The sequence below is a fragment of the Talpa europaea genome, assembly GCF_964194135.1.
Source record: "Talpa europaea genome assembly, chromosome: 5".
NCBI lineage: Eukaryota > Metazoa > Chordata > Mammalia > Eulipotyphla > Talpidae > Talpa > Talpa europaea.
Window position 1 is genome coordinate 92409555 of NC_140071.1, and position 22754 is coordinate 92432308.

General features: G+C 36.8%; 1 protein-coding gene across 2 annotated transcripts in view; it reads left to right on the forward strand.

Annotated features, from left to right (window-relative positions):
- WDFY3 (WD repeat and FYVE domain containing 3) overlaps positions 1 to 22754 on the forward strand; it is a gene marked incomplete at its 3' end in the record, with an annotated part of 191890 nt that overhangs the window by 139109 nt on the left and 30027 nt on the right. For both annotated transcript variants that reach the window (XM_084233369.1, XM_084233370.1), the window contains 8 exons: positions 601 to 769; positions 2525 to 2688; positions 7486 to 7634; positions 8680 to 8800; positions 9319 to 9404; positions 11204 to 11284; positions 13606 to 13660; positions 13921 to 14040. In XM_084233369.1, the coding sequence (XP_084089495.1) occupies positions 601 to 769; positions 2525 to 2688; positions 7486 to 7634; positions 8680 to 8800; positions 9319 to 9404; positions 11204 to 11284; positions 13606 to 13660; positions 13921 to 14040 (945 nt within the window). The remainder of the gene's footprint in view (positions 1 to 600; positions 770 to 2524; positions 2689 to 7485; positions 7635 to 8679; positions 8801 to 9318; positions 9405 to 11203; positions 11285 to 13605; positions 13661 to 13920; positions 14041 to 22754) is intronic.

Genomic DNA, 22754 nt, shown 5'->3' on the forward strand with positions numbered 1-22754 from the left:
GATTTCATGTTAGTGAGGACTCTGGGCCATTTTGATCTCCAGTGAGACCTGGGAATATGGGAAAAAACAAGTTCTCCCAAATATCTGAAGTAAACACTCGCACAGATGATTCCAACTGAATAACTGACCCTTTGGGCCTGACCTACTTGCTTTCCTTGGGGCAAAAAGCCAAGTTCCAGGCTCCTCACAGACTGGACATCTCCTTGCAACTTGATGCCCTCCAACACTGGGTTAATTTTTACTGTATGTGAAAGGTTTCTGATATATCAATAATATAATGGTGAAAATGTTGTTTAGCTAGTGATGGTTCTTTTCTATTTCAGGAAGAATAAAGCTCCCAATACTATTATTTCCTATCTCTCTCTCTCTCTCTCTCTCTCTCTATATATATATATATATATCTTTTAAGGAATCAATGGAATTAAAAAAAGAAATTTAGCCCACATATCTGTGGACTTGCTGTGTATAAATAGTCCATTTAAAAAAAAACCCTAAAAGTAACCCATAAGAAAGTCTTGAACACCATACCCTCCTTCAGGAAGCTCTGATTTTAATTCTTGAAGATAATTATCTGAGTCCATTTCTTTTGTTATTTCTTAGAAACCTGCTCGATACAGAAGAGCCATAAGTTATGACAGTAAGGAATACTACATGCGACTGGCCTCCGGAAACCCAGCCATTGTCCAAGATGCTATTGTAGAGAGTTCCGAAGGTGAAGCTACTCAGCAGGAACCAGAGCATGGTGAAGACACTATCGCTAAAGTCAAAGGTAAGCCTTTCGTTTTAATTGAAATCATTTTGGAGCATTCCTTATATTTGAATTTATATGAAAATATGAGCAACAGTAAATAGTAGAACCAACCTTAAAAGTATCTGTACATATTTTGCCTTAAAATTCACTATGATTCACTATGAGAACTAGGAGCTGGCTCTTCTCTCTTGCCTACACATAAATGTAATATGTCCATGGACTTGCTAAGTTTTTGCTATATTTGGCAGAATTCCTGGGGACACCTACTATTTTAAGGTAATGCCTTGTTAAATAAATAAATATTTATAAAATTAAAACAACTACAAAATATGTCCTTCGTTTTAACTTTTTTAAGCCCCTGATTTGAAAGTCTTGATATATTCCATAAAGTCATAGAAATATAAATTAAAATCTAATTTCAAAATCCATTGATTTAAAAACTCTTAGTATGTGGCCATGTCAACAAAAATTGCCATCTAAAATTGTGGCCAGTTTCTGCTATTACAAGTTTCTTATTCTCTCTTGATGACTATGATTTACTAAACAGCTCATAATCTAGCATTTTCATAGAGTCCCTGAAACTTTTAGTAGATGGACAAAGCTGACAACCTGCTCATTTTCTTCACGTTGCATCAGCAATATTATTGCTGAGTCTAAAGCTGGGTATAATACAGTCGGTCAGATGACTTGGTGTTTGGCTCATTGGCACTTAATGTCTCTTGGCCTCATTTTCCAATCTCTGATTAAGCTAACACCACAAATACTGGTGTCACTACTATAATGAACAAAGTGTTATGCTAGACGTAGAGTTGGAGATTTGGATTCATCAAACTAAAAATAATGCAGCTGTGAACTTTGCTCCCTTGTGGCTGTTCTCAGCAGGTCTTGCTCTCTCATGCTCAGTGATTATACTCTTTCATCTGTGAAGAAAAGATTCTTCCTATGACAAAGTAGGAACTCTGATAAATCATGCTTAGAGGTTCTTTTTCCAAAAGACTGTCCTTTTCCAAAATTCGTAGAGCATCTACCATTGGTAGTTAGAACATTACACCTTTTTTTTTGTACGAGTAAAGAAAATTTAATGTGGGATTTGGAGTTTTTGCGTGCTTCCCATACTTTGAGATGTCAGTGGTTACTTCATCAACTTTCCACCAAGTGATTTTAACTTAACTTCTGTGATTATTAATAAAGTTAGCAAAATATAGGGAGTGAAATGTTTCCTTATTAAATTATCTGTAAAGAATTCTGTCCTTACTCTTTATAAGCTGGAGATTTCATCACATTCATCCATGTGTGAATGAACATACTGCTGCTTGTGACATGAGCCTTGATGTAGTCCTCAGGGACCCTCCGAGTAGATGGGATCGATTTTAATCACAGTTGTAAATTACTGCCTTTATTTTTGTTTCTGATAATGACTATTTATTAGTAATAATTCTCTAATAACTGTCAGTAAAGAAACCATTTGTATTATTAATTATGCTAAGCTCTCTGTTTATCATTATCATCTGACACTTAGTGAAAATTTACTATTTTTAAGTGTGATACTAAGCCCTTCACGTAAATTGCCTCATTCTTGTTCCAGTTTTATAGATTAAAAAACTGAGGTTAAGAGAGGACAGATCATTCTCCAAGGTCATGCCACCGTTTAGCTCCTGTGCTAAAGTGTCTGTGTCCTCCAAGTTAGCTCAAATTGGACATGGATAGGAGGGACTACTAGACTGCTTCCCAAACGGCCCCTCATGGTCACATGACCCTATTATTTTCCAATAGGTCTGGTCAAACCTCCTCTAAAACGGTCTCGATCTGCACCTGATGGAGGAGATGATGAAAACCAGGAGCAGCTGCAAGACCAGATTGCTGAGGGCAGCTCCATAGAAGAGGAGGAAAAGACAGATAATGCCACCTTACTGCGCCTATTAGAGGAAGGAGAAAAGGTACTGTGCTTCTAAAATGTAAGGATTGCATTTAGATAACTTGTTTCCTTTGTACAAGGGTAGATGATAGGGCATTTATCTGGTGACAGCAGATAAATTATTTTAGCCTTGTAATGAAGTATAGTATTAAACAACCTTTTCGGTCTGGTACTCCACTTCTCTCACCTTCAGGATTTTCTGACCTCTCTCAGCACACTAAACAACATCAGGTTTCACCAGACGTAGTATTAACTAATTCACTGTCTTCCTCTAAACCCTTCATTAGACTAAAGCTCTTGCCATAATTCTCTACTTCAAACCCATATACACAACCAGTCACCTGGCCTTGTATTTCCTTTCTGCACCTCCTTAATCCCAGTAACTACTACATGCAGTTTTAGCCAATCTTTGGCTGAACATCCTCATGTTTAACCTTTGTTGTCCTTTACCCACAGAGCACTACTTTGCCTTTGCATTTCTCTCTTCACCCCCTACATGCTGGTGACCTCTCCAGACTCACTTTACCTTCCTGCCTGAGTCCCCTGCATCATTGTATGCCTTGTATTGATAGTTCCCTGCACCTCTGGTGTTAGTCTTTACTCTGTGCTCTATGCATTATATTCTCTGTTCCAAAATGTCCCGCTCTCCCTCACTTGCATAACCTTTATCCTAGTAACTCTTTTGATACTCTAATTCTCAAACATAGGAAACTTTCCTTGTCCATTTTGTCAGCTCAGGTTTGGTTAAATGCCCCCCACCCCCTCCCACTGCAGGCTTTCAGAATGTCTTGTGTATACCACTCTTAGATCATGTCATGGTTGTTGGTGCCTGTGTCCATCTCTTCCCCTATATAGTAGGCACTTTATAGGCAGGTAATTTTTTTTTTTTTTATTTCTAGCCCATTTCCTTACATAGCTCCCTTACATTTCTAGCACATTTCCTTACATAGCCCATTTCCTTACCCACCCACCCACCTAATAGACACTGAGTAAACCTTTAAGTGAAGGGGTGATTGCTTGAATAAGTAAGAGGATAAATGAATGAAGGAATGAATTGAATGTGTAGTGAGGAAAAATATGTGTTTTTTGCTATCTTTAAACCTATTGATACAACTCTTGAAATCTTACTAACCAGTGTTAACTACAAATTAGGGTATAATGTTTTAAGTTCTTTTCAAACATATAACTAGTTTGAATGAAAACATAAAATGGAAAAAATCATAATTATAAAAGTTCATTAGATTGAAGGAAGCATATGAGTTTTCTTGGGAAAGCTGTACTTATTGATCAGGTTATGATGCTGGTTGCATCATAATTAGCATTTGAAATTCATCATGCTATGTTTACACATAGGAAATAAACATTTTTCTGTATGTGCACTAAAACAATAGACTTAAAAGTACATCAGATTTTTCATGTAGCATTCTACATTTTTATTACTGAAGTATTTCAACATGATGAATATTGACTTAGATTTGCATATTTTAAAACATTTGTTTTCTAATGATGTCCTTTCATAACCTTTTGGCCTCATGAGTACAGTTTTTCTCTCATAGCTTTAAATGTGAATAGTACAGGAAGTATTCACACTGACATTTAGTTGACATTTGTTCGACTCTGATTTGGTTGCTAATTTTTTTTTTCTTTGACTCATGTTGAAGTGAATTTAAGCAAGAAAGAATTTTTACTAAGAACTAGATTCTGCCTTGTTGGATAGAAAACAATGCTTACATTGAGAGTTTTAGCAACTCCTTCTTCCCATGAGGAAAATACAACTTCTGCCAAGTTTGGCTTTGTACAGTGACACAAGAGTCTGCCAGGCAGCAGGATCCCAGGTGGAGAGAGAATAGGGGTAAATCCCCAAGTCCAGTTTCAGGAGGGGGTGGGGGTAGGGGGTTATGGAAAAAAGAAGAAAGTAAAGTGTGTGGAAGAGACATAGCCAACAATTTCTTTTTTTTTTTTTTCCTTTTTTGTTTCTTTGAGTTGACCATTGTATTGTTTTGTTTTGTTGTTTTATGGAATTATCATTGGTTTACATCATTGTTTTGGAGGTACAGGATCTCTCCCCGCAGGTGTTATTCCTACAACTCACCCAGCGCCAGAACACCCATTGCTCATCCCCATAGTTCTTTGGACTCCCTTCCCACTTTGTTCTTGTCCCTCCTCCGTTTTCCTTACCCCCCACCCCAACTCTGGTAGCCACAGTTCTGTAATCAGTTTTCTAGGGTTAGTTGCTAGCTTTGATTTAGCTGTTCCTTTGTGTGGTATATCCGTGTTCTGCATATCAGTGACAACATCCAATGCTCATCTTTTTCCTTCACACTTATTTCAATTAGTTTCTTCCCACCAGTTCCATCCATGTTGCCACAAATGGCAAGAGTTTATCCTTTTGATAGCTGAGAGATTTTACATTGTATGCCTCTTCTTTCTGATAGTATTTGGAGGCTTAGGTTGTTTCCATGTTTTGGCTATTATAAATAGTAGAACAATGAACAGAGGAGTGCAGTTTTGTTTGCCTTTGAATTAGTGTCTTTTGTCTTCTTCAGTTAGATTCCTAGGAGTGGAATTGCTGGATGGTATGGTTGGTCCACCCCTAATACTTTGAGAAACCTTCATACTGTTTTTCACGGGAATGAACCAGTCTCCATTCCCAATAGCAGTGTAAAAGGGTTCCTTTTTCTCCATATCCTTGCCAGCATTTGTTTTTTTCTGGTCTTTTTGATATGGGCCTTTCTTATAAGTGCGGGGTGGTATGGCATTGTGGTTTTGACTTGCACTTCCCTAATGATAAGTGATGATGAGCATTTGTTCATGTGCCTGTTGGCCATCTGTATGTCTTCTTTGGATAAGTATTTAGCTCTTCTGCCCATTTTTTGGTTGGTTTCTTTGATTTCTTTTTATTGAGTTATATGTGTTCATTTTTGGTATTGGATTTCAGCCCCTTATCACATGTATGTTAAGCAGAATTTTTTCTCCCATTCAGTATGGTACCTTTTTGTTTTGTTGACATTTTCTTTTGCTGTACAATAGATTTTTAGTTTAATGTAGTCTCAGTGGTTTATATTATTTTATTTCCCTTGCTGCTAGATGTGACTCTAAAAAGATCTCTGAAGCTATTGTCATAAAGAGTTTTGCCAGTTTTTTTTCTACGAATTTTATGGTTTCAGGTCTTACCTCCAAGTCTTTTATCCATTTTGAGTTGATTTTTGTGTGTGGTATAATGAATGGTTGTTTCATTCTTTTGTATGCACTGTCCAGATTTCCCAACACTATTTGTTAGAGGCTTTCCTTGTTCCAGTGTATATTGATGGCTCCTTTGTCATAGATTAACTATCCACATAAGAGTTTTTATTTCTAGGCTCTCAGTTTTTTTCCATTGTTCTGTGTGTCTGCTTTTGTGTCAGTACCATACTGCTTTGATTATTATGGCTTTGGTAGTATATTTTGAAATCTTGGAATGTGATTCCACCATTCTTCCTCTTTTTTTTTAATTTTTGTCAGAATTGTTTTGGCTATTGGTCTTTTGTCATTCCATATGAATTTCATTAATGTCTGTTCTATTTTTTCTTTCTTTTTACTTTATTTTATACATTTTTTACATCATTTTTCATTTTTGCACAATGTGTGCATTTTCATCTTGGTTATAGTCCCCATACAATTCCCACCCCCCTTATTTTGATCCTACGCCCTCCTCCCTCCTGTAGTGTGTCTCTGGTTTATAGTTACTTGTTGATTTTTATTTTTACTTTATTATAACTAGCTTTTTTCCTGGTCCTTTATTTAGGTTTTCTAAATTCCTGCTATGAGTGAGACCACTTGGTATTTTTCTTTTTCTTTCTGGCTTATTTTGCTGAGGATGATCCCCTCCAGCTCCATCCATGTTGATGCAAATTGCATGAGTTTATCTTTGAAGAATGTCATTGAAACTTTAGAGGTTGTGTTAAATCTTTGTATTGCTTTGGATACGATGGTCATCTTGACAGTGTTTGTTGTTCCGATCCATGAACAAAGTTTATCTTCCCATTTCTTTGTGTCGTATTTCTTTTAACCATGTTTCATAGTTTTCTTTATATAGATCCTTTACCTCCTTTGTTAAGTTTATTCCTAGGTATTTAATTCCTTTTTTAATTATTGTAAATGGGATTGCTTTCTTAATTTCATGCTCTCCTAGCTCATTATTTGCATGTAGGAAGGTAGCTGACAATTTCTAACATAACTCATAACAAGCCAACAAAGTATTTTGAAATTTACAAGTGAAAACCCAGAAGCCCAAGGAAATTAGGAAACCAAATCTACAACTTAGTGACAGAACTCAGAATTTACTCAGGATTGTCCATCTTTGCAGACCTTTCACACTTTATCATCTTGCCTCACAAAGGGCATTATCCAAATCTCTTTCCATGTATTCCTCACTTCCCTTTCCTGCCAAATTTGTTACATCTGTCTCCCTCCTGATCTAACTTGTTCACCACTTATGGAACCTAATACATATGTGTACCTGGCACATAGTGAGTACTTAATAAATATTGGCAGAAATGCATTGATGGGAGGGATTAAGGGAGGAAGGAGGAGGGTTGGAGAAATAACTGAATGGGTGGTGGATGGGATATGAGTAAATTGTTTCCTTTTACTGAAGTCAACTGCAAATCAGGCTGTAGTCTTCACTGTTACTTTTTAATATTGTTTCACTTAGAGTAAAATTTGATAAAATTTTGCTTGCCTACTAAATACATTTTTTTAAAAAACTTTCCTTGTTAAAAAGGAAATCTGAGTCTTAAAAATATGCTTTATCAATGAACATCTATGGTATTCTTTATAGATCCAACATATGTACCGCTGTGCTCGAGTCCAGGGACTAGACACCAGTGAGGGGCTACTGCTTTTTGGTAAAGAGCATTTTTATGTCATTGATGGATTTACAATGACAGCAACCAGGGAAATAAGAGATATTGAAACCTTACCTCCAAAGTAAGTAAATTAATGAAAAGATAATTTTCTCCTTGTTATTATTAAATAACAATTTCTTTTAATTCAAAACCTGTGTTGTCAGTAATGTTATCTCAGTTTATGTGCCTCTCTAAGTATTCACAAGGGTAATATTTATTTCAAAGAGATAATGAAAAGTCTGTGTTATCAAAATGAAAGCTAAATAAAATTTATTTCTGTGCATTAATAACATTAGACACCATATTCCTTGAATTATAATCTGTGTATTTATAAATTTATTTGTATTTGTTCCTTTTCAGTTTTAGTAAAGGTACAGTTACAGAGAAAATACAATTTAAGCTACAAAATACTAAATATACACACACGTAATATTCTTAACAGGTTAAAGCGTTGATGTCCTTTGACTACCCTAGAAGCAGAAATTAACTTAGGTTTTTCTTTTGCAATCTTAAAATGGAGTGATTGTGGACAGTGGAAAACCACCAAGGCGACAGTCAGATTTCAAAATGCTAGATTAGAAGTTTAAGGCTTGGCAAGTCAGCAGCCTCTTCTCCTTTATCATTTTGAACACCTACCTAACACTGTTGAATTTAGATATGATCTCTGCAGTTCATTCCTCAGAGGTATTTCAAAATAACTAATTTGAGCAACAATCGAGGCCGTATCAAGACTTCCATGGTCTCCTTCCTTCATACAAACATTTTAAAGTATATTTTGTAACTTACATATATTTTAAATATTAATATATTCATATTATATATTAAAACATTTTCTATAGCCTACTTAAAAGTTCAACTTTTTCTTCTGATTTTAAAAGAAATGAAGATGACTTCTTGGGTCCCTAAAAGTATGCACGCCTTGGCATTATGCTGTATGTGAATAGTGGGGGTTATGCTAAGTAGCTGAAGAATTATTCTCTTAAATAATTTTTAATTGAATATTCTGATATATTGTCCCCCACTCCCCTTTATATGTGGATGCCTTTGTTGAGCAGGATGCCTTTGTTGAGCAGTGAATTTATCCTTGGCTGTATTTTTGTGTATGCCCTTTGTCTTGCCGCCTTTAGTATGCATGAGCCTATTATCCCCAGAGGAGCCAGACAAGGCCCTAGTCAACTCAAGAGAACATGCAGCATTTTTGCATATGAAGATATCAAGGAAGTACATAAAAGGAGGTATCTCCTGCAGGTGGGTTGATTGAGTAGTACTAGACATTTTGTCATGTTCCTTTATATAGAAGAGGCTTTATTTTAAAACTTGATATGTACCATTAAAACCCTCTCCGCATCACCATCCTTTGGTTTGGTTACATGATGGACAAACTCAGATCATGTAAGTGCCTAACACTTGTCACATGGGTGCCTTACTCTAGACAATGTCTCTTTCTTTGAAACTCAGCCTAAACTTGAGTGATACTGGTGTCTATCATCCCAGCAGCTATCCAAATCAAAATTAGAATTGTCTTTTTATATGAAAATTGCATTCTTACTATAATTTTATAATTATTTTACCATTTTTTCTATTAATTTTACTAATAAATTAAGTGAAACAAACTGGCTTCTGTTTATTTTATAATTTAATCTGTTAGGAATTCATAACTAAAAATCCACAGTCAACAAATTAGCTTCTTTGATATTGTAGATGTCCATAGTGGAAATATTTACATATAACTTTACTTGTGTTTTTCTTCTGTCTCACCATTTCAGCCTATTGCTGTGGAAGTTTTCTCTGGAGATGGACGGAATTATCTCCTTGCTTTTCAGAAAGGAGTTAGAAACAAAGTCTATCAAAGGTATGATTTGGTAGGAATATTTATAAGTATAAATATTTTATAAGTACCTATTAGGAATATTTGTGGGAAGACATGGGAGGATAACTAATACTAGTTTAGTCATTGTTTAAAAATCTAGTATTTAGGGGGCCTCCCCTGGTGGTGCAGGCTGTTGAGCGCTGCACTGTAAAGCTGTCCGCAGCCTCTGCAGCACTGGTTCTATCTCTGCCGGCCGGCGAGGGTCCCACATGGTGAGGCAGACCTCTCCTGTCTCACCTGCTACTCCCCCAGCAGTGTATTTAGTCAGTCTGCCTGTTCTATTCCCCGCTCTGTCTCTGGTGGATCCTCTCAGTCTCCCGCGCATCTGGCCTGTACCCTGGTTCTTGTATAAATAAATCTTTAAAAAAAAAATCTAGAATTTAGATCAGTGAATTAATTTCTTCAAAGGAAATGTTTTAATATTATCAGCCTCTTGAAAAATGACTCTTTAGCTTTTTGAATGATGATATACATTGTGAAATACCTTTTGGTAACACAGTAAATAGCATCAAAAACTACTTTTCTCACTAAGTCCTGTGTCTCTAAATGGAAAAGGATGATGCTACAGTAGCTTTAAAGATAATTCTTTAAGTTCAAAATAAGCTTCTTTCATATTTACCAAAAAGAAGACAGTACCATGTCTTGCTGTTGCATACAGACATGAGTTCTGTTAGGAATTACATTCATCTGAGGCTGTCTCTGGCCTTGGAACAAAAGTTGGATACCTTCATTCTTGAAAAAGTAGCATAGCCAAGTAAAGCAATTAATCTAGCCTAACCACATCTTAGTTTGAGAAACTTGATTTAAATTTACCTTTTGAAAGAAAAGCAGTACATATGCATGGTGCAAAAATATATTTCTGTTGAATGAATGAATAATAAACATTTTATGATTGATCATATGCATGATCTTCTCCTGTTCTTGGAGGATAGTATGTATCCTGGCAGTTCCTCTAAGAAAAAAAATTTTGGATTTCAAATTGCTCCCATGAGCAATGGCCAATACCGAACAACATTGCTTGTCACTGAAGTACAGTGCTGTTACTAATGAGCACACAGGAATAGAGTAGGTCTTCAAAGAAAGGGCCAGTATTTGTTGATCAATAATCCAGAACTGCTTTTAGATATCAGAAGAACTAAGTAGAATTGAAATTTTTATCTAGCCTACTAATTTCTAAAAGTTTTCAACTCTAGGAAATTATTTGCTCTTCAAACCACAAAGAGTAGCTTGAAGAAATGCCTGTATCTATGCCTAGTTAAAGGCCCACATCTATTCTAGGAATTTTCCCATAATTTTCTTTTGCTTTTAAAAAATTTACATTAACATTGTGAGCAACACTGAAAAATATTTATCATAATGGCACATTAAGGTTTCATCTTGTATGTGTCTTTATGTGTTTAGTGATGGCGCTATTCTATCATTTGTTTAGCTATCATTATTATTATTTGCTGTCATGTGACTATATAGCTGTTAATTACCTTCCAGATCTTCATTAAGCTGACTCAATTCCTAAGAATCATTATAGCAAGTTCTTTTATTCCAATAATATGGTAGCATATGTGAAAACCCAAAATAATATATTTTACTGTAAACCTTGCTGTTTTGGCTTTGGAAGTCATTGTCCTACCCTCTTTTATAACAAAGTATTCTAATTATCATGTATTCCTTTCACCTGCCATTTACTAGGTATTGGAGGGGTAAATGCAACAATTAAAATCTGAATGAATCATCCTTTTTTTTTTAGACTCCCATTAGATCTTATTTATTTTTTAATTTTCTAGGTTTTTAGCTGTGGTGCCATCCCTAACTGACAGTTCAGAGTCTGTGTCTGGGCAGCGACCAAACACAAGTGTGGAGCAAGGGTATGTTTTGTTCATGGTAAATTAAGACAGCTTCTATCTGCAGAGTATTATTTAATATTTTTATTGAGTGTCGTCTCTGCCCCTCCTTACCCCTGTGGTTTACAGAAACTTTTTTAAATACTGAAAACTAGAAGGAAAATAGAAAATTTATGCATGTCCACTTTTGTCAAATTAGTGCACATATATTCATCAATTCTCATCTCTTAGGCATGCCTGTGTTCCAGTTATCATAACTGAGTTCATACTGTAAATACAGGTTTTTGTTCTGCTTGTTCCATTCAGTACTACATGTACTATTTCCCCCTGCTTTTAAAAAATTATCCCAAAACATTAACTTAATTACTACCTATTCATTCTGTGTATAAAGCATTCTTTTATTGCATATTTCATCTTTTTTTCAAATTTCATCTTTATCAGGTTTCTATATTATAATAATAATGTGTGATTCCTTGTTTTTTTTTTGGGGGGGGGGTAAAGTTCCTTTAGTATGTGAAGAATATGAATTTAGGACTCTTATTACACAAAGCCAACCTGATTTCATAAAAATTATACGCATTCATGTTCTACCATTAGTGAATAAAATTTTTTGCCTCTGTGATGCTTGCTTTTCAGATTTATTTTTAAATTTATACTGATTTTATAAAATCCTTTTACTTTTTAAAGTTTAGTTTTTTTAATTATTAGTAAGCATGAGCACTGTATTTGTTAGTCTTCTGAAATGCTCATTTGTAAATTATCTATGACCTTTGCTCATTTTCCCCTCCTTCGGTTTCTTACTACTATCAGTTTATATGGGATGTTTTTATAAGATATTATTCCTTTGCTTATCACTTTTGCAAATTGCCTAGTAGTATCTTAATTTTGTTACTTAACATTTAAATTTAAGCTTCTATTTTTCTGTGTTCAAATCTCTTTTGAGCTGCTTTTAATCTTAGAAAGTCCTTCTCACTGATACACCCATTTCAAGAATCCATTTGTCCAGCTCTATTTGTAGGATAGCTAGTGTCACGCTGAAACTAGTATCTCATTGTAATCATATGAAAAGAAGCAGTGCTTTTGGGGTATAAATTAATTATTGTGGCCTACAAGAAAATGGTTTAAAAATTTACTAGGGATTTTATAATTTGTAAATAAAATTTGATTCCAAGCTGTGTTCATTTAAATATACTAAGTACATTTATTTCTTCATTTATTGATTTTATTTTTCTAGACAAGTTTTAGCAAATACAAATGCTATTTACTTTTGTTAACCTCAAAAGCATGTTCTGTTTCTAATTATCTATGCTGTTATCAATTCAAGTACAGGAAGTAAGGGGCTCCCTTAGAGCATATGGAGCCTAATTTTCAATTGTAAGCAAGTTGCTCATACTTTCGCTGCCTACATAACCTTCCTTGTGCTGTTTCATTGTTCTTGCTACTTTCTATGCTGATTTAGCAGTTCTTAAAAACCTTTAAAAGCTTGAAGGCAAGCAGTAGAAATGTATTTCCAACTTTAACTTGCTTTTTAATTGTTGCCTTTCTTACGAAGTTAAGGAATGAACATACATAACTGTTTTTCCAGGGCAAGTAACTGTACATTCTTTTTGACTGATGGAAAGAATTTATCTAAAATAAAATGTGATATCTGTACTGTTGAGCCAGTTATGTTTATGACCCAAGACTTGTAAATCTGTAATTTCAGACAATAAAATATGCAGTTATGTGCTTTCTCTGGTTGAGTGACCAACTCACAATCTTCAAATTATTATCAATATTATAAAACTTAAACCTTAAATAGAATTTTATAAAATTCTAGGAAAATCTCTCTTAAAGATTCTTTATTTTTAAATGACCTGAACAGTCATGAGTTTGCCTGTCATAGAATATTTGTATTTTCGCTCACTTTTTCAACATATGTGCTATGCACCTACTGTGTACACAATATTGTATACTACTTCAGTTATTCCAAATAAATGTCTTAAACCCGTTTAAATAGGGATTGTTATAAAAAGGTATAATATAGGATTAGATCAGTTTTTCAAACCCTTTTGTCATGACTTATTAAAAAAAAATACTTCCTTGCATCCTATGTTATGCAAACTGAGTTATAAATTCTAAAACAAAAATAACAGAAAATAGTTTCCCTTAGGATATGTGATATTTTCAAATGTTCCCTGTTTTCTTCAGTTCAGTTCTTCATAATCACAACCCTCTAAACTGATTTCATGGCCCAAAAATAGGTACTTCTCAATAATTTGAGAAAGTAAAACTTTCAGCTTTATAATGAACTCAACCTTAGCATTATATTGCCTAGAACTTACTTAATTATTTATTGTTTTTAGATCTGGGCTGCTTAGTACCTTGGTTGGAGAGAAGTCTGTGACTCAGAGATGGGAGGTAAGGTGAAAGATAATATAAGCTTTGTTTTTAATTTTTAGCTAGTGGGCATAAGTCATGTTGTCAAAACCACATTATAATGCACAAAAATCTACACCATAGGAAAACATGTTTTTGTTCTTTTTAGGGAAAAACTGTTTTTATTGTCTGAAATCCATAAGAAACTGACCTTTACCTCATCTTACATATCAAATTCTTTTATGTGACCCAGTGGAAATAATTGATTGTTCTAAAATGAATCTTTATTTATCTTTCCCAAGAGAGGTGAAATCAGCAACTTCCAGTATTTGATGCATTTGAACACTCTGGCTGGCAGGTCATATAATGATCTCATGCAGTATCCCGTCTTTCCCTGGATCCTTGCAGATTACGACTCAGAGGTAAATCTTAAATCATTTTGTGTAAGTGGAACACATTTTCAATAGTAATTGAAAGATTCTAAGATTGCTCCAAGAAGATGAGAGTTTTAACTTGGATTTCTACAAAGTTTAAAGAATTGGCCAACCTTTTTAGATATTTTTTTTTCTTTTGTAATGCATTAAATTTTAATTTTTTTTTATAAATTTTATTGTTATATTCCCCATACAATTGCAGCCCCCCCATTCTGACCCCAATCCCTCCCCTCCCACCCCCGCCCCCCTAAAAGTGTCTCTGGTTCATAGTTTTTTGTTGATTTTGATTTTCACTTTCTTATAGTTATTCATTTTCCTGGTCCCTTATTTAAGTTTTCTAGATTCCTGCTATGAGTGAGACCATCCGGTATTTTTCTTTTTCTTTTTGGCTTATTTCGCTGAGCATGATCCCTTCCAGCGCCATCCATGTTGCTGCAAATTGCATGTGTTTATCTTTTTTGAATGCTGAGTAATATTCCATGGTATATATGTACCACATCTTCTTGATCCAGTCATCTATTTTTGGGCATTTGGGTTGGTTCCAAAGCTTAGCTATTGTAAACAGTGCTGCTATAAACATAGGGGTGCAGGTGTTCTTTGGAATGGATGTTTCTGTGTCCTTTGGGTAAATTCCTAGGAGTGGAATTGCTGGATCATATGGAAGCTCTATGTTTAGTAGGTCCAGAAATCTCCATACAGCTTTCCACAGTGGTTGGACCAGTTTGCACTCCCACCAACAGTGCAGAAGAGTTCCTTTTTCTCCACACCCTCGCCAACATTTGTTGTTGCTGGCTTTTTTAATATGTGCCATTCTCACTGGTGTAAGATGGTATCTCATGGTAGTTTTGATTTGCATTTCCCTGATGACAAGTGATGTTGAACATTTTTTCATATGCCTGTTGGCCATTTGCATTTCCTCTTCAGAGAAGTTTCTTTTAAGCTCTTCTGCCCATTTTTTGACTGGATTATTTTCTTTATTGTTGTTGAGTCTCATCAGCTCTTTGCTGATGAGTCCTTTATCATTAGTGTTGTGATCAGTCCTTTATCATTAGTGTTGGGTGCAAAAATGTTCTCCCATTTGGTGGGGTTTCTCTTTGTTTTTGTTATTGTCTCTTTGGCTGTGCAAAAGCTCTTTAATTTGATGTAGTCCCAGCTGTTTATCTTTGCCTTCACTATCACTGCTTTGGGTGATGTGTCTGTAAAGATGTCTTTGATGTGCAAATCACGTAGTGTTTCGCCTATATTTCCTTCTATATATTTTATGGTTTCAGGTCTTATGTCTAGTTCTTTAATCCATTTTGAGTTGATTTTTGTGTATGGTGTGAGGTGGTGGTCAAGCTTCATTCTTTTGCATGTAGCGACCCAGTTTTCCCAGCACCATTTATTGAACAAACTTTCTTTGCTCCAATGCATATTCTTTGCTCCTTTGTCAAAGATTAGTTGACCATAAATCTGTGGGTTTATTTCTGGATTTTCTATTCGATTCCATTGGTCTGTATGTCTGTTCTTGTTCCAATACCATGCAGTTTTGATGATTATGGCTTTGTAGTATAGTTTGAAGTCTGGGAGTGTGATGGCTCCATTCCCTTCTTTTTTTTTCAGGAGAGCTTTGGCTATTTGGGGTTTTTTGTGATTCCATATGAATTTCATCAATAATTGTTCTATTTCTTTGAAGAATGACATTGAAATTTTGATTGGAATAGCATTGAATCTGTATATTGCTTTTGGAAGGATGGCCATTTTAATAATGTTTATTCTTCCAATCCATGAGCAGGGGATGTCTCTCCATTTCTTTGTGTCTTCTTCTATTTCTTTTAACAGTGTTTTATAGTTTTCTTTGTATAGGTCCTTTACCTCTTTTGTTAGATTTATTCCCAAATATTTGATTTTTTTTGTTTCAATAACAAAAGGGATGGTCTTTTTGATTTCTTCTTCTTCAGATTTATTGTTTGTGTATAGGAAGGCTACTGACTTTTGCGTGTTGATTTTGTATCCTGCCACTTTACTGAACTGATTGATGAGTTGAATTAGCTTTTCTGTGGAGTTTTTGGGGTTCTCTATGTATAATATCATATCGTCTGCAAATAGTGATAGTTTGACTTCTTCTTTTCCTATTTGGATTCCTTGGATGTCTTTCTCTTGTCTTATTGCCCTGGCTAGGACTTCCAGTATTATATTGAAAAGCAATGGTGAGAGTGGACATCCTTGTCTTGTTCCAGATCTTAATGGAATTGCTTTCAGCTTTTCACCATTGAGAATGATACTGGCTGTTGGCTTGTCATATATGGCCTTTATGATGTTGAGGTATGTTCCTTGTATCCCAAGAATTTCAAGGGCTTTTATCATGAATGGGTGTTGCACTTTGTCGAAAGCTTTCTCAGCATCTATTGATATTATCATATGGTTTTTATATTTCTTTTTGTTGATGTGTTGGATAACGTTGATTGATTTTCGGATGTTAAACCATCCTTGTGCCCCTGGAATGAATCCAACTTGGTCGTGGTGAATTATCTTATGGATACATTGTTGGATTCTGATAGCTAAAATTTTATTGAGGATTTTTGCATCAGTGTTCATTAGGGAGATTGGCCTGTAGTTTTCCTTTTTTGTGTTGTCCTTGTTCGGTTTTGGTATTAGTGTAATGTTGGCTTCATAAAACGTGTTTGGTATTGTCCCTTCCTTCTCAATTTTTTGGAAGAGTTTGTGAAGGATAGGCACTAATTCGTCTCTGAATGTTTGGTAGAATTCATTTGTAAATCCATCAGGTCCTGGGCTTTTGTTTTTGGGGAGGTTTTTGATTACCATTTCAATTTCGCTAATTGTAATTGGTCTGTTTAGGTGTTCTATTTCTTCTTTATCTAGCTTTGGGTGATTGTAGAGTTGTAGGAATTTGTCCATCTCCTCTAGATTGTTAAACTTGTTTCCATATAACTGTTCATAGTAGTTACTGATTATTCTTTTGATTTCTGCTGTGTCCGTTGTGATTTCTCCTCTTTCATTGATGATCCTGTTTATTTGTGCTTTCTCCCTTTTTTCCTTTGTGAGCCTGGCTAGGGGTTTGTCTATTTTATTGATTTTTTCAAAGAACCAGCTCTTGGTTTCATTGATCTTTTGGATTGTTTTTTTAGTTTCAATTTCATTTATTTCTGCTTTGGTTTTTATTATTTCTTTTCTTCTACTGGTTTTGGGGTTTTTTTGTTGTTCTTTTTCTAGATCTTTGAGCTTCGAGATTAGGTTGTTTCTTTGCGTTCTTTCTTGTTTCTTGATGTGAGCTTCTATTGCTATATATTTTCCTCTTATTACTGCTTTTGCTGCATCCCATACATTTAGGATATTGGTGTCCTCCTTGTCGTTCAATTCAAAAAATTTTTTAATTTCTTCTTTGATCTCCTCATTAGTCCAATGGTCTTCCAGTAGTGTGGTTTTTAATCTCCATGAGGTAGGAAAGTTCCTTGCCTTCTTTTTATGGTTTATTTCTAGTTTGATGCCTTCATGGTCAGAAAAGATGGTTGATATGATTTCAATCTTGGTGTATCTGTTGATGTTTGTCTTGTGCCCCAGTATGTGATCGATCCTGGAGAATGATCCGTGTGCGCTTGAGAAAAATGTGTACTCCGTTTTTTTGGGGTTTAGTGTTCTATAGATGTCTGTTAAGCCTAATTGCTCTAGGTCCTTATTTAGAGCTTTGGTTTCTTTACTTATTTTTTGTCTTGTTGATCTATCCATTGTTGATAGTGGTGTGTTGAAGTCTCCCACTACGTATGTGTTTTCTCTGATGTCTGTTTTCAGAGAGGACAACAGTTGTCTGATATATTTTGGTGCTCCTTCGTTTGGTGAGTATATGTTAATGAGTGTTATTTCTTCTTGAAGTATTGTCCCCTTGATCATAATGTAGTGACCATTGGGGTCTCTTTTTATCTTTTTGAGTTTGAAATCTGTTTTATCTGATATAAGTATAGCTGTTCCTGCTTTCTTTTTTGGTCCATTTGCTTGTAGGATTGTTTTCCATCCTTTAACTTTGAGCCTATTTTTATCTTTTGTAGCTAAATGTGTTTCCTGGAGACAGCAAAAGGTTGGGTTTTGTTTCTTAATCCAGGCTGCAACTCTGTGTCTTTTTATTGAAGAGTTTAGTCCATTTACATTTAGAGTTAATATTGATATGTTAACATCTGTATTTGCCATTGTGTTTGTCTTTCCTTTGATTTTATTTATTTATTCTTTTAATAACTTTTTTTTTTTTTTTGGCCTTCTTTCATTGTTATTCGTCCCTCTGAGGTTCTGGCTTTAGGACTCCTTGTAGTATTTTTTGGAGTGGGGGTTTAGTTGCAATGAAATTCCGGAGTTTCTGTTTGTCTGGGAAGGTCCATATTCTTTCTTCAAAGAGGAAGGAGAGCTTTGCGGGATAGAGTATTCTTGGTTGGCATCTGTTTTCTTGGAGTCTGTTGACTATGTCCCTCCACTCTCTCCTTGCCCGTAGTGTTTCTTCGGAGAAGTCTGATGTCAGCCTGATTGGTTTTCCTTTGAATGTTATCTGTTTCTTCCCTCTTGCCAGCTTCATTATTTTTTCCTTGTCCTGGATTCTTGGGAGCTTTACTATTATGTGTCTTGCTGTATTTTTCCTTTCGTCGTGGAAGTTTGGTGTTCTTCTTGCTTCTTGTATATCAATTTTCAGCTCCTTCTTCACATTTGGGAAGTTCTCTTCAATTATCTCTTTGAATATTTTCTCTGTTCCTACATCTCTCTCCTCTCCTTCTGGTATTCCTATAACTCTTATATTTCCTTTCCTCATGGAGTCAGATAGTTCCCGAAGTCTTTCTTCGTTCTTTTTCCTTCGTACTTCTCTTTCCTTTTCTGTTTTGGTTCTTTTTATTTCTGTGTCTTCAAGATTACTTATTCGTTCTTCCATTTCATCTATTCTGCTTTCATTGCTTTTCCCAGAATTCTTTAGTTCTTCCATTAATTCTTTGATCTCCTGCATTTCTTTTACTTCCCTCTTTAGGGACTCAATTTCTTTCTTCTGACCATTGTTTTCCCTCTCTAGGGACTCAATTGCATTCTTCTGATCGTTGATTATTTTTCCCTTATCATTGTTTTCCTTTATGACTTCTGTCAGTTTTTTAATCACGGCAATTTTAAATTCTCTTTCTGGAAGGCTCAGAAATTCTTCCAAGTTATTGTCGTTGCAATCTGGGGGCTGGCTTTCTTTTTGTGGTGTGCTTTTTCTCTGGAGAGTTGCTAGGTTGCGTGTGGTTCTTCTCCTCCCTACTGTCTGTTTTCTAATTTGCCGTATGCGTTGGGACACTGTGTTGTTGGGACTGGCCGGCATCTTGGGTGGGCTTCTCTGTTCCCCTCTGGTTCTTCCAGGAGTCATCTGTCAGTTTCAAGCAGCCTTTACTGGAGAAGGGTCCCTGTTCTAAAATGCCGATGTGGGGACACACTCCCCTGTGCGCCTGGTCTGCCCCGGCGGTGGGTTCCTGCTCCCCTCTGGGCTTGGACTGCAGGCCAGAGGGGGCCTGGCGTGGGCGAACTTCCCCCGCTCACCTCTGGCTCCTGAGGAAGCCTTCTGCAGGTAGTCTTTACTGAAGAAATGTCCCTGTTCTAAAATGGTGATGTGGGACACACTCCCTGCGCGTCTGGTCTCAGGCACACTCTTTTGCGCGCCTGGTCTGCCCCGGCTGTGGGTGCTCGCTCTCCCTGTGGGCTCAGACTACTTGTTCGGAAGGGGCCAGGTGTGGGCTAACTCCCCAGCTGGCCACTAGCTGCTTCAGTAGCCTGTGCTGGGGTCAAGTCGCTAGGTGGCGCCAGAGATCTCTCCTAGAGCCCTTGGGGAGCTGATTTTCCACCCCGTGGGACAGGGAGCAGAGCGGGGATGGTAGGGTACACCTCAACGGCTTTGGGGTGCTGTGTCTGCCTTGTGCCCCACCGTCGTGGGGAACCCACGCCCCTAATTTCGTGCCCCGGGTCTCAGTTCCAAAGCCCTCAGTTCCAGGACGCGGGCTGTAGCCCAGATCAGTGGCGCGGGAATGGCGCCTTTTGAATCCCGCTCCCCTGCCTGGGCGCCTTGTTCCTGATCACTCAGGGAGGGCCTCCGCCGTCTCCCCGCAAGCCTAGGTCGCAGGCGCGGGGACCTGGGCAGCTGTGATCCGGTCCGGATCCGCGCCACTTTCCGCGCAAGCTTACCGGGCGGCCCGGGCTGTGTGCTGGTGCTGGTCTCCTCCTGGAGGGCGGGGCTCTCTTTAATGGCGCCTGGAGCTCACCTCCGAGGCGGATCCTACAGGGTTCGCCTCAGCTCCCGTTCACGGGGTGTGGTGGCTGAAATAGTTCCTTTCCACTCACAGTCCCACTTGCTGCGTCCGTTTTTCTTGTTGGCCGTTTTGGTTTGTTGTTTCCCTCCTCTCTGCCGGTGGGAGAGTGCTGCCTCTGTGGGCGGGGGAGGGGAGCAGGGTTCTGCGCTTCCCTCCCTTCTGGTCCTCTTTTATGGCCACTTTCTTCTTCGGGCAGTTTGCTGGAGTCGTCCGTTTATCTTCCGTGTCCCAGTTCTCACTGGGACCTGCCGCTTTTCCTCCCTATTAACTTTTTTTAATGGGAGATCTTACTCGCAGTGTCTCCTCGCCGCCATGTTGCTCCGCCCCCCCTTTTTAGATATTAATTATAATACCTGTTGGCTTCCTCAAGTTGTAATTAAATTAATATGTATCCACTTGTGACATCAGAATTCTTCTGTATCATTTGAATTGTCTATTAGAGGAAGAAAAAGTCACTCTTATGCAAAATATTCCTTTCAAACAGGAGGTATTTGCACCATTCCCAGAAGATTTGCAAGAAGAGTTTTGATATTTAAACATATATGTGACTTAGGGTTCAAAGTCAACATCAAAATGTTTGCATATAAATGTTAGCCTTCCTGTCTCTCTGTGCCTGCTATCTGTTAAAGATGTGATTAGTTCTGAAATTAACCAGAATAGCAAGTGAGGGTTGGGCTTAGATAAATTTAAAAAAAAAAAGTTACTCATTCTAAAATTAAGAAATTTATTGGACCTTCTCATTCACAAGAATCATGTATGCTTGTTTTTCTGGTAGTTTTATACATCAGAATAAGAGAGAAATAAAACTTCTGTCTGCAGAAATCATAGTTTAGAGGAAGATTGGAAATTTACCCTACATACAGACAAATGTGAATATATTCCACTTGAACCTGTATTTACATGTGTTGTTAGTGTGTATTCCTGTGTGCACGTTTACATGTGTTGTTAGCATGTATTCCTATAGTGTGTGTGCCTATGTTTACAACATAGTGTGTATTTCTATGTTGTTAGTGTGTATTACTATTCTAGTGGTAGGAAAAGAGGGAGTCAAGTATGAAGTTTGATAAATTAAAACTTTTAAGTCAATGAAGGAAGCTTAAAAAACAATATAGATTTTTTAAGAGGCATCAAGTCCAAAAAGAATGCAGTTGTGTGAGGAGGGAATGGGCAACTGCGTCATTCTATACTTGAATGTGAGGTCCTTGAGCACAAAGGCTATCTTAGATATCTCTCAATTTCCAACCTCTAGAATCTGGTACATATTACTCACTTCACTGTTAAGTTGACCAAAAAGAAATAGATCCCTCTACTGAACCTTATTATCCTGACACAATTCTGATCTGTATTCCCCATCTCCAGAAGTAGCTGTCCTGTCCATGTTGTCATATAGGCTGGAAATTCACTCATTTTCCTACAGCCCAATGTCTACTCAGTGGCCAACGTGTCTGCCTGTTAAATGTCTTTCTAGTCTTGTCCTTTGTCCTATCAGCATTGCCAGCACATCATTTCAGATTGCTGTCCAGCTATTCCCATCCCCTCTTTCACCAATCAGTAGCTCTGCCCACTCTTTCCCAGAATTCTGCACAGTGTCCATGCACATCTTTGCCTGCTTACAGATTTACCTGGCTAGATCCATTTTATCCTGTGTGACACACTTAAGTCCATGTATCACCTTTGGGAAGCCTCTGTTTCTTCCTCTCCTTTTTCTGCTCCCTCACTGCCTTATAGCTGTGTTATGCTACTTTGATTTACAGCAGGTTGTGGTCATGATTTTTTTCTGACTCTGCTACAACTGTGAGGTCCTTGAGTATCAAGACTATCTTACATATCTCTTAATTCCCAGCCTCTGGAACCTGGTGCATAATACACACTTCACCTTTTGTTAAAGTAACCAAAATAAATATAAATGAAGTACTTGCATGTAGATTTTTGAGAGGACAAATATATTTACTTCATAAATGTGGATCACTTTCACCTACCCAAGACTTTAAAATATGAGTTTGACAAAATGGATCATTATGTCCTATGAAAGAGCACTTATTAAATATCCTATGGGTATTTCAAAGTTCTACTTTTGAAATCCTCTGGAAATAGGTGTCATTTTCCTTTTAAATATGGGAATTAGGTTAGCTAGAGATGAGCTTTTAAAATAATCTGTGGTAGATTGACAATATGCATGCCATTTGGAAGTCACTTGCTCGGGTATGCTGTTATCTTTAAGAAGAGTGAACTACCGAGTGCTATAGTTTACTTCACTTCAGTCATCTCTAAAAAGAGAGTGCTCAGAAGTGAAGTTGGAATGAAATGGGGGAAGAGAAAAGAGAACAATAAGGAGATTCGGTCCCTTCAGTTATGGGCGATAAGAGGGTAAAGATGAATTGGGGCTTTTGTGTCCAC